Source organism: Saccostrea cucullata, unplaced genomic scaffold (genome assembly GCF_032062105.1).
Source record: "Saccostrea cucullata isolate Sc308-1 unplaced genomic scaffold, CSIRO_AGI_Scuc_v1 ctg84, whole genome shotgun sequence".
NCBI classification, from domain to species: domain Eukaryota; kingdom Metazoa; phylum Mollusca; class Bivalvia; order Ostreida; family Ostreidae; genus Saccostrea; species Saccostrea cuccullata.
The window spans coordinates 496929-510147 of NW_026938747.1; the positions used below are offsets into that span (position 1 = coordinate 496929).

At 33.7% G+C, this 13219-nt stretch overlaps 2 protein-coding genes across 2 annotated transcripts in view; one reads left to right on the top strand and one right to left on the bottom strand.

The window, feature by feature from the left end:
• The window catches only part of LOC134251176 (p53 and DNA damage-regulated protein 1-like), a 77178-nt gene that overhangs the window by 53482 nt on the left and 10477 nt on the right, over positions 1–13219 (bottom strand). The window lies entirely within an intron of this gene.
• On the top strand, positions 2047–8757 carry LOC134251170 (neuropeptide FF receptor 1-like). Its single transcript, XM_062733538.1, has 2 exons — positions 2047–2330; positions 7181–8757. Exon 2 carries the CDS (start codon positions 7223–7225, stop codon positions 8342–8344), a length of 1122 nt encoding a protein of 373 aa, XP_062589522.1. The 5' UTR covers positions 2047–2330; positions 7181–7222; the 3' UTR covers positions 8345–8757.

Here is a 13219-nt window from a genome sequence, read left to right on the forward strand (position 1 = left end):
ACATTTTGTTTGTACATGTACATGTAAGCATTACATGTGTATAAGGATTGTTTTGATGCTCTATATATACACCACGTTTTCTTCAAAGAAGTTTTGAAGAGGTTGATATCTAGATACAGATACGTGTTTAAAAGAAAACATATAACGAATACTCGTTTAATAGAATAAATGCAGTAAGAATGTACAAGTGGGATACGGAAACCAAGGACGTGCGCGTTCTCAGCCGTAATATGATTAATATTGAAAATGATGGGAACGGTTGCTTGTGTGTTTAATGAATCAGGCATTGTAAACAAACTAATTTACACAGATAGGATAAACTCCCATGTGAACTCTTACTTCATAGAAATACACTGTCACAAAATTGTTGATTTCTATTTAAATAATGAAACTTTATTGAATACGCCGTGTTCTTATCGTGTTTTATTTTCTGAATAATAACATTGCATGTTTATATGTCATTAATACTTGGGCCATAAACAGGTAAATAATGTTACATAAATAAAAAGCTGGCAAACGTGTCTACATGGATCTAATATCAATCTAAATATGAGCATGAAAGTATGAAACTTTAAAGAATTGAGAAAAAAAAAATATTGTTGCTTCTTCTTTAATGATCATAACTTCCTTTTACAAATAATAGCCACGATTAGTGTATCTTCAACAACTTTTATAAGGAAATTTAAGCAAGAGAAATTTTCGTTATTTAAGGAGAAAATATTTCCTACTTCACAAGCTCTGATATATATGCACAATCTCATATTCTTTACTGGGTATTTTGCAGGCATAAGTGCAATGTCATCTCTAAGAAAAATAATGGTACTAGTATACAAACGATTTACAGAAATTGCAATATTTTACATTTTACCCGTAAAAATGACCATCTTTACAAAACATGGAGGATGTGACCGATCAATAGGGGATGCTCACTCCTCCATGGCACCTGATTCTACCTGTGATGTTTTAAGTGGTCGGTGTTTGCTCTGCTCTAGATTTGTATTGCACTATTTAGGTTTTGGGATTGGTTGCATGATGTTCGTTATTCCAGTCTTTCAATTATATAGTTAATTAGATATTCTGTAGTCAAATTTAATATAAAAACAAAGGCCAAACAATTGTATGAAAAACGTCAGCCAAAAACGACCCAATGATAGTTATACATGTATTTCGAACAAGGTCAAAATCTGGACAAGATAAATTGTGTTTATTCTGAGCTTTACTTTCTCCTTTAAGGTGACCATACCTCATGTTAATGACCCCCCCCCCCCCCCCGTTGAATACAAAAAAATCAAAATTCAAGATGATCGAAAAAGCTTTTGGATCGACTTGATTAAGCTACTAAACTGTATGTATAAGATTGATTAATTGATTGTATATTGTTTAACGTCCCTCTCGTATAAGAAAGGAAATGACTAGGTGCAGTGGCTACCTTTTGGTTTAATATCTTTCTGAAAAAGATGTTAAAAAGATTTTAAATAATTAAGCTTAACTTTTATTGAAAACTAAAAGTACTGATAAAAGAGTTCTCAATATAAAACCTATTATTAGGCAATTTCCTCCCACTTTTATTCGTAAATCTACTCGCCAGCAATCGTGAATTTTCTCCTCTGTCATTCAAATAATGACTTGCACTTGGGAAATCACAATAATTTGATATAAGGTGAAACGGTTCTAATTTAAGATTTAGCTGCAAAACGTTAACGTTAATTTATTATTTTCATACTATATAAAAAATCGATTTTTATCCAAAAGGATGGCATTCTGCATAAGTTACAAAATTTTCTATACCATTTTACTTGTTGTAAATATTCATTCTATTTAATGATATTAATAGATAATCAATAAACAAATGCATCAGCTGAAAAACGAGACAATTGGTAAAACGAACCCTCAAAATTGCTACTTTTCAAATCACAAGAGCACAAGAGTGTATAAGGAAGATACAAGTAGAACAATTTTGCAATTGTGTATTAATAACACATGGGCCTTTGTTTTACTTTTTTCTGTGATCTCTTAATTGCACTAAGACTGGTTAGAATTTTATTATGGTTTATATGTGATAAGAGTACATGCCGATGATATTTTTTCTAAATATAACAGGTATTGTTATTTCGATAGAGGCTCAGGAAATTATAAAAGTTATATAAACCTCCTTGTTTACAACCTTAAACAGATGATCCTTAAAAAGTTCAGTAGTAAGCGGACATTTGATTTTAATACATACAGCATTTGTTTAACAAGGTACACAAATATATAGGAGTTTTCCCGATTTATTTTTAATGTTTCGAAGATGTTTTTTGCAGTTACCTTGTGAGACGTCCTTTTAAAAGGTGAGATTTATTGTTATTAAAAAAAAATGTTTTCTTTTAAATAGAAAACAACAAAGGAATGTTGAAAACAAAAAAAAAAAAAATAAGGAATTTGAAACAAGCATTTCTTTTTTCTTCTTTTTTCCATATTGTATTCTGCACTGTATGTAATAATTTAAAATAAATCAAAGTTTTCTAAATACTATAAAAACAAGAAAGAGGAGCTGAAACTTTATTTGAAAATATTTTCTCCATTTGATTATAAAAAAAGACTATTTTTCTCTATCATTTCATTTACCATCTAACAGGGTTTTTTCTGCTATAATCTATTTTTCGCATTTTTTTGCGATCAATTTTTGTTCGCAAAAAGTAAAACACGCAGAAATAATGTCGGTAATTGTGTCCTTTTTTTAAATACCGCAAAAAATAACTTACGATATGTACATATCTACCTTTTTTCGCAGAATTTGCAACACGAGAAATACCGCATAAACGGTACTTCATCATCAGTCCTTGAAGACAGAATTTTAAGTGAAACATCTATATTTCGACAAATAAGAAAGTAAAACAAGAGACCCATGGGCCTTCTAGGTCACCTGAGTGTCATGCAACAACTTTCCAACAATTGAATTTGATTTATGTTTTAAACCAGAGGCCATGAAATTCAAAATTTTGAAAGAGGCACCATTGCTTATCATAATTATACACTCAGCATGCTTACTTTGGTTACTTAATACCCAGGGGGTTATCTCAGAGTAACAAAGAGAAAATGCATTTTCCACTTCGTCAGTTGTGCACCCCATCCCACAGAAACCACTGAACCTGGGGCCACATTTTTCAAAATGGAAATTTTATATTTCATCATATTATTGATTAATACCAAAGCGCAGATTTCAAAGCATTAAATTATTTTCAGACTATGTACCCCCCCCCCCCCCCCTTAAGTACCTCTGTCCCTGGGGCCAGGAAATAAACCATTTTTGGAAGAAGTAGCTTTCTTCCTCATAAATATATACTAAGATCATTGGCATAATACCCAGGAACCAAGTAAAGGATTTTGAAAGGATTCATGCATTTTCAATATATAAATATTAGAGCCCCGCCCTAACACAAGAAGCCCTGAAATTCACAAATCTCAATGAGGCATCCTTCCTCCTCATAACTATGTACATGGTTCGTTTAATACCCAGGTTCAGAAAAGAAGATTTTAAAAGAATTTATGCAATTTCACTATATAAGCAAAAGAGCTCCATCCTAACACCGGAACCCCCAACCCAAGGGCCGTGAAATTCACAATTTTGGAAGAGGCAGCCTTACTTAACAAAACTATGTATTTGGTTAGTTTATTGAATACTCAGGAGCAGAGAAGAAGATTTTCAAAGAAATAATTCATTTTTTACTATTTAATCTATATAGCCCCGCCTAGCACTAGAACCCCTGACCCTGGGGCCGTGAAATTCACAATTTTGAAAGAGGCAGCCTAATTCAACATAACTATGCACTTGGTTAGTTTACTTCATGACCATGAACAGAGATGAAAATATTTCAAAGAATTTATGCATTTTCACTATATAATCTATATAACCCCACCCTAGCACTAGAACCCATGACCCTGGGGTGATTAGAGTTCACAATTTTAGCAAAGACAGCCTTATTCAACATAATTATGTACTTGGTTAGTTTATTTAATGCCCATAAACAGAAAAGAAGAATTTCAAAGAATTTATGCATTTTCACTATATAATCTATATAGCCCCGTCCTAGCACCTAAAAACCCCAAACCTCAGGGCCATGAATTTCACAATTTTTGAAGAGGCAGCCTTATTCAACATAACTATGTACTTATTTAGTTCATTTAATGCCTATCAGCAGAGAAGATTTTCAAAGGAATAATGCATTTTCACTATATAATCTATTTAGCCCCGCCCTAGCACTAGACCCCCTGACCCCAGGGCCATGAATTTCACAATTTTGGTAGAGGACTCAATGCTGATTACAATCATGCAAACAGTTTGACTGCTTGATGTCCAGGAGTAAAGAAGAAGATTTTTAAAGATTGTACTAATTTTATTGATTTTGGCCCCACCCCTCAGGCCCCAGGGGGGGGGGGTAGGGATTATGAAATACACAAATTTTGTTCCCCTTCACCCATAAATGCTATATGCCAAATTTGGTTGAAACTGGTTCAGTGGTTTCAGAGAAGAAGCTGAAAATGTTCAAATGTTAACGCACGATAACGACGCACAACGACCGGACGAAAACAGATAGCAATAGGTCACCTGAGTTTACTCAGGTGACCTAAAAATTAAATCAAGATAAAACAAAAAAATTCTTTGATATGTCAGCTCTCACTGACTTTAGATTTCAATGTGTTTTTTTTACTATGTTATCTATAGCAATAAATAGCAAACAAAGAACACTGATAATTTTGTTTACAGTAACGCTTTCTATATCCCATTTCAACGTAGGCGATATTAATTTCCTGTTCCAAATCTTAATGAAAATGAATATCTGACTACAAGAACTTAGTCATTCAACACGGAACAAATGAGAAGCACGTAGCAAAAGTGTAATTGTTTGTCTTTATTAAGTTTTTTTATCTTTTTTTGGGGGGGGGGGGGCAAGGAGTGCATATAATATGGGTGGTTAAATTCCTTAAAAAATGAATAATATTAGTATATTTCATTATTTATGTTATATTTGTGATCTGGCAAAGTTTCATATCATACAGATCAATTATGCAAATATAGTACATGTATTGTAAAAATATTGTCACTTATTATAGACAATGTCAACTATTATCATTCTATATAAGGAAATACTGACAGCATAGGTCGCTTTTACAAAATTCTCTGAAATATGACAAGAGATACCCCCTATTACATAACATTACAACATATGATACAAAAAAAAAAAAAAAACCCAAGAGACCCACAGGCCTTATAGATCACCTGAGTATCATGCAACAACTGTCCAACAATTGAATTTGGTTCTTGTTTTAAACCAGAGGCCATGAAATTCACAATTTTGAAAGAGGCACCATTGCTTATCATAACTATTCACTGAGAATATTTAACTCCCCTCCCCTCCCTCCAAGTACCCCTGACCCGAGGACCCTGAAATAAATCATTTTGGAAGAAGCAGCTTTCTTCTTCATAAAAATGTACTTCGCAAAATACCCAAGTGCAAAGGAAGAGATTTGCAAAGAATTCATGCATTTATATAATCATTACAGCCCCGCCCTTACACCAGAAACCCTGACCCAGGGGCCATAAAGAGGCATCCTTCCTCATTATATCAATGTTATTGGTTTAATACCCAGGAGCAGAGGAGAATTTTTTAAAGAATTAGTACATTCTCGTATATAATCAATAGAACCCCGCCCCTACACCAGAACCCTTGACCCAAGGGCCATGAAATTCACAATTTTAAAAGAGGCACTCTTGTTCATCATAACTATATATTTTGTTAGTTTATAGAATACCCAGGATTTAGAAGAAGATTTTCAAAGAAATAATGCACTTTTATTATATGATCTATATAGCCCCGCCTAACACTAACACCATAATTATGTACTTAGTTATTTTGTTTAATACCCTTAGATTTTGAAAGAATTAATGCACTTTCCATGAATAGCCTCACCGTAACACCACAATTTTGACCATAGTAGAGGGCTCATTGCTTATTACGATCATGGCAACAGTTTGACTGCTTGAAGTACAGGAGTGAAGGAGATTTTTAAAGATTGCATTAATTTTGGTGGTTTTAGCCCCACCCCTCAGGCCTAAGGGGGACAAGGACCCTAAAATTCATAATTTTGTTCCCCTTCACCCATCGATACTATATGCCAAAATCGCTTAACGTTGAAATTGGTAAAGTGGTTTCAGAGAAGAAGTTGCAAATGTTCAAATGTTAACACGCGACGCACGACGAACGACGACGGACAAAAACGGACAGCAATGGTTCACCTGAGTGACTCAGGTGACCTAAAAATTCCCAAAATTATTCAAAATGATAGTTATAGATGGAAAGCAGAAAAGTATATAATTGAATAGGAGGTATATACATTTTTATGTGTTCGCTACATAATGGTAATTGCAAATCCATGCAATTAAGGTTTTCAATTTGCAATGGTTAAAGATGTTTCCTACGGAAGCCCATTTAGGACCTATCAAAAATATTTTTGAATTCGTTATCACGATTTTTAGAATTCGTTATAACGAATTTAATTTGTTATAACACTTTTTTAGAATTCGTTATAACGAATTTAATTGTTAAAACAGATTTATTGAATTCGTTATAACGAATTTAATTTGTTCTAACAGATTTATTGAATTCGTTATAACGAATTTAATATGTTATAACAGATTCATTGTATTCGTTATAACGAATCTAATTTGTTATCACAGATTTATTGAATTCGTTATAACCAAAGTCTTGAATTAGTTATAACTAATTCAACAAATCTGTAATTACAGATTAAGTTCGTTATAACGAATTCAATAAATCTGTAATAACAAATTAAATTCGTTATAACGAATTGAATGAATCTGTATGAATCTGTTATAACAAATTAAATTCATTATAACGAATTATGTTTCAACAAATTAAATTCGTTATTAAAAATCTGTTTTATTAAATTCGTTATAACGAATTCTAAAAATCGTTATAACGAATTCAAAAATATTTTTTGATAGGTCCTAAATGGGCTTCCGTAGTTTCCATACATTTGTATTTCTCAAAACGTTTTTTGTGTGTGTCCAAAAAAAACGGAAAAGAATCGTTATTTGAATAGATACTTCAGTAGATATAAATTTATATTTGTTATTATTCATCTTTAAAAGAAATGTTTTCTGCATTTTGTATTACAGTGATAACAAAGAGTAAAAACGGATATCATTGCGATTCGAAAAATGAACATCACTTTGGGAGTCGCAGTTTCTTCTCCACAGCAAGCAAACTCTAAAACCTTGGAAGAGTTCAACGATGAAAAGGCAAGACAAAGACTTCCTACAATAATCTTTCTGTGTATCCTTATAGCATTCGGCATTATTGGAAACATGGTGGTTCTTGTTGTGTACACTCTAAGGTACCGATCGTCAACCTTTAGGACTTACATTCTGACGCTAGCAGTGGTGGACCTCCTATCCTGCCTCATAGCCATGCCTGTAGAACTGGTGGATAACCTGTACCCACTTATGTTCTTCATCGAAGGCTTCTGCAAAGGTGGAAGATTCTTGGGTCATGTTTTCAAGATTGGATCTGCATTCATTATTTTGGTAATGGCAGTTGGACGATTTAGAAAGATCTGTCGACCCTTCAGTAAACCCATCTCTGTCAAGAAAGCTCAGATTTTGTGTGCAATTGCAATATTTGTAGCCATCTTGTTTGCTTGGCCGAATGCTATTATTCAAGGGATGCGCCACCATTATTTGAAAGGTGGTGTAGTAGGTTATGACTGTTCCGTCGATGATAGGGTGAAGAAAACCATCTACCCCTTTGTCTACACTATTGTTTTAACCGTTGTCTATACTTTTGTTTTCATCAGCCTACTTGTGTTGTACACAATCGTAATCCTGAAACTCAGCCAGCATTCTAAGGTGGAGGACAAAAAGCATCGAATCAGTCCCCGAATTACCAAGATCATGATTGCTATAACAGTGGCCTTCATCCTCTCCTACATACCGGACTGTATCCTGGATGCCAACTCCACCTTTAACAAAGGAAACACGCTGCCCTCCACACCCGTAGTTCTGGGAACTCTACCATTATTAGCCAGGGCTTACTTTGTGAATAACGTAATAAACCCTGTTATCTATTTTGTTGGGGAATCAAAGTTTCGTAGAATCATTAAACTGTCCATGTTATGGCTCTTCCACTATCTCTTTCATCGGAATAAAAATGCGGTTGGTTCACAACATTTTAAGATGTCGGACACCTTCAGAAAAGAGGACGAGCTGGTCACAGCGAGGCAAACAACATCAAGCACTAGGACACAGCGGCCAGGAAGCCAGTACCAACAATTCACAGCATAACATCAAACTGTATATCAGTACAAATGAACATAAAATTCATAGCTAAAGTTCACTTCATTGCTCTGAATGTATTACATGTATATGTTGCTTGCAAATGTTGAGGTATTGCATTGTATCATCTTCATATTTCGCTTATTAAAGCTTTGCTGAAAATGAATAAGTCTGAGTTGATTATTTAAGAGATAATTTTAAAAAAGTTTTCAGTTTGAAAATAATGTACATGTACCTGTAAGTCCATCCTGCAATAACAAATATTCAAAGCTCAGATCAAAAACTCACGTTTTTATTTTAGGGTTTACTATAGAAGTTTATACGATTGCCAAACTGTAAATACATTTTGCAAGTCCAACAGTTAAGAAGGGGATGAATATACAAGATTAGTAGAAGGCCTGCAGACCGAAAGACGGTTTTAAAATGTATTTCTGATTAAAGCAGAATTAGATGCATGATTGTTCTGCTTTTTTTTTTTTATATTTTCACTAAATCATTTTTTCTGTCATAAGAATTTCCACAAATGCAACTTCTTCAGAGGAGTTTATGACAGGACATCAAAAATATTTACATAAAAGTCAGATTCGAACAACATTTTTATTTCAATAAACAGTGTTTAGAGGCATGGCAAAAGTAATTAAAAAGGAACATCTCCCACATAGTTTACAAGAAAGCAAACAGCAAACAATTTACATTATGTATGCGATGTTGATCTATATTCAAAATGTAAAAAAGGCTCTTGGAGAGAAGACACGCTTTGTGCAGTTCAATTTATCTAACCATATGAGAGCACCTCCCTGGTGATTTCTGATTTTATTATTATAGAATGTCACCAAATTATTGATTTCTCTTCATATAATGAAGCATCCCAGTTTTCAGTCAGTGGAATATTTTATTTTAGCTGATTAATTGCAGGATTTCATGTCGTTGTGTTCTTAATGGATGCCTTTAAAATATAGGTCATCAAGAAAAACAAGTGTCGAATTTAAACAAGGTCATTGTACGATTGATCGAGAGAATTCGGGATTTAGGCCTAGAACTTACTTCAAAGAAAAAGGTGAAGATAATAAACAGTAAGCAATATCATAAATCCAGTTCACAAAACGAATTAAGAACAGGGCAAAAATCAGTGACCTTCGGAAACGCAAGTTAGAGATGTGATCAGGTGAAGTCGGCATCGCTTGTCGACCGGTCACCCCCCCCCCCCTTTGATTGATTGCAGCTTGTTTTACGTCCCATTCGAGAACTTTTCACTCATGTAGAGACATCATATTATACTGGTGAGCGGCTTCAAATTCTGACCTTTAAACGGCACTCAAGGCCATTGAGCAGTGATAGATCTTTATCGTGCAAACGTCTGTCGTGACACAGGACCTCAGTTTTTAAGGTCTGATCCGAAGGACCCACAACTTTCACTTCAAGTCAGTCGCGGCCGAAAATCGAACTCACGACCTCCCGATCACGAAGCGTGCGCTCTACCGACTGAGCTACATGTACGTGAACAGTTACACATCCACCTTAAACTCTACTAGTTGATCAGCAGGCATGCTCACGAAACTTTCCTAAGAACTAAGAACCAAAAAAAAAACATATTTTAGTTAATTTTTACTTAGAGTTTAGGATGACTTTAAGAAAAACTAAGACGTGTAAATCAAAGCTGATTTAGGGCCGTTCTCAATTTAGACGTCTTGATTGAGTGTGATATGGTCATTCATAAATTTTAAGATAGACATCCAGGAAAATGACAAATGTATAACACTGCATAAAACCTTAAAACACTATGTAAATGTACAGTTTATCTTAGATAACATTTTTAATGAAATGCCACCCTTTTTTTGCTTGTATTGAGCAAAATAAATAAAAAATGAGAGTGGATAGAAATCTTGAAAGAATCACTTTTTACACTACCCTAACAGAAATTAATCAAATCTAATTTAGTAAACATTCTGATAACATGATTTACTAAGAACATATGGAGATTACGAACAGTATTCACGATCAAAATTCTATTAAACAATACAAAATAGGAGTAGAGCAAACACGGACCTCCGAAACATCAGAGGTGGGATCAGGTGCCATTGAGGAGTGAGCATCCCCTGCCGACCGGTCACACCCGCCGTGTGCTCCTTGTCATGATCGGGAAATAACGGAAAAATCCGTCGTCAATTCAGTGTATGAATAATGGACTAACAATATGAAAAACGTCAGACATCATTTGACTCAATGATAAATTGTATTTGCTGACAAAGTCATTGAATAGACCATAAAACTTTGGAAATGATGACATTAAACGAGACTGCTGAAATACTTGTTTCATCAACTTGTTTGTCAATAATGTACCTCGTTTTAGAAATTGTTCATATGCAGAGCATGCTCTTGCGTATCGAATCAACTGAGATATATAATCTCCGTATGCAGGTGATGAAGATATATTGCTGCATAAGTAAGGGAAGTTGACGATAGAAAAGTTAAAGTCTGACATCACATTTATCATAGAGCGATAAGAGCGTGGTTGTTAGATTACCATTAAGGTCTTTATCAAGTAAAATATCCAAATATGAAACAGATGTGTCAGACTCTGTGGCATCAGTATTTGGCTTTTTGAGAGAGAGGTATACAACTTTATTACTACCTTTTCCATTCTAATACACGTGATAATGATGTAAATCATAGTAATAAAATGTAAAAACTGAAAAGATACGGTGATTTTCCCCATAAATACTTTAAAAATGCGTGTAAAAATTCGCGAAATAAAATAATTTGAAATTCATTGTTGGCTAAACGTGATACTTTGAAGGTAAACAACAATTAATCATAGTATTTTATAATCTACCAATCGGATTTAGGTTGAAAGCCGAAGTATTTATTTTGAGATATCTTGCAAAAAGTAGTGAGGTTCCGTCGTGGGACGGACTAAAGAATAACATTTACTCTTCCTGGATCATGAAAAGAGCTCGAGATTTGTCCTATGATGTTACATTGTAACAATATTATATTATAATCAGTCAAACAGGTTCGTTTTATACGTATTTGTTACACGTGTGAATAAAAAAAATCCAATTTTTCATAAACAGTAATTCATTTCTTTCTACACATATCTACATGTTTCGTTGTTTTTATTAAAAATAATTACACTGCTTTTTCTAGAATTAGACAACCCTGTAGGAGCAGAACCGTTTTCAAAGATTTTCAGAGAATTTTATCAATAGTTTGGAGACAACTCAATTCATCAAAACCTACTGTGAAAAAGAGAATTAATTGCAATAATTACTGATTATTATTTTTATAAAACAATTAAAGTTGTTATACTACAAATATGAAAGGTAATTGTTCATTTATTCTGAAAAAAAATGGACCAAAGTTTCTTTCAGTATTGTAATGTGTGCACAAGATAAAAATGCATCAGTTCTTTCAGTATTGTAATGTGTGCACAAGATAAAAATGCATCAAAAACGTTCTATAGATATTATCTCTTTTATAGAAGATGCATATGCTGGACATTGCACAGTGGGAAAAGCATTTCCTGATAAAGCTATTACCATAGTGTCCAAAATAAGATATCCCAGGAAAGGTATTAACGATGAGACACTCTACCAACTACATAACAAAATGACTCATCCTTCAACATATATATCCATGCATTAATCCAAATGTTTGTTACAATAATCATACAACGCGGTTGTCCCATGTGAATTAAGTTGCGTGATTAAATAGCAAGATGGAGAACAAAGATTTTGAAATACATTTTTCATGTGGCTTCCATATTGTACAGATAGGCCTCATTAATGTTCTTCAATATGACTTTAATGTGCTACAAGATTCAAAGGTATCATCAATCTAACAATTATGAAATATTACACTGTACACCTAGCACTAATTAAAAAGTTGCGTAAATAAAACAAATGTTGAGTTCGTTTTGATTAGCAAAGAAAATCACACTGACTGTATAGAAATTCTTTATCAACTTAAAATTAAAAACTCGTCTCCTTTGGAGGCTTTCTTAATAATAAGGAAAAATGTTAGAAAGTATCGGTAGTTAAACTTCCTTTCGTCCTTTCAGAGCTTTCGTTATCCTGAAATGAACCAGGGACCATTTCTTGATATATTGTGTTCGAGCGAAAGATCCTTGCAAGGTTAAATTAATAATCAATCAATCAATCAATCAATTATCTCAAAAACTTTTAAAACAGCAAACTCACTCCATCTACGTAACAGCAAGCTTTTTATTGTGTACCGTAAGGTATCAAAAAAATTTCAAGCAATCTTTTCTAACTAAATACATATTGGGTAGCGTTTAGGGCCTCCCTGGAAAAAAGCTTTAATCATTACTGTTCCCATTCATACGATACGTGTTTCATTAACATGTAGGAATTAACAACTTTGATCTTACAAATAACAAGGTGTTTGGCTCTTCATAAGCCATTATTTAATCATTATTGTGATATTTTTTTTAACCTTTCGTTTTCATCTAAACAAATTTTCATCTCTTCCTATCTCATTAACCATGTGGGAATTCTTTATCCCGGTTTTCACCTTATGACCGAGGAACTGGAAGCTAAAACACTTAACGTGACCAAACACAAGTATAATGCCCGTGATAATAGAGCATAATGATATAATTAAATGTTACACAGGTGGTTGTGATTGAGAAAATACAGTGATTCCTCGGACGTTGAAGTAAATCTAAGGTCTGTATCATCATCATTATCCTATAAAAGCTGTTATTACCATCAGGTTTCTACAAAATTCCCGAACTGTCCAGCAGGGTGAATACGATCAATTGACAATGGCAATATCTACTGTCTTAAATCATTATCTGATGAAGATAAGTATATAAGAGAGAGAGAGAGAGAGAGAGAGAGAGAGAGAGAGAGAGAGAGAGAG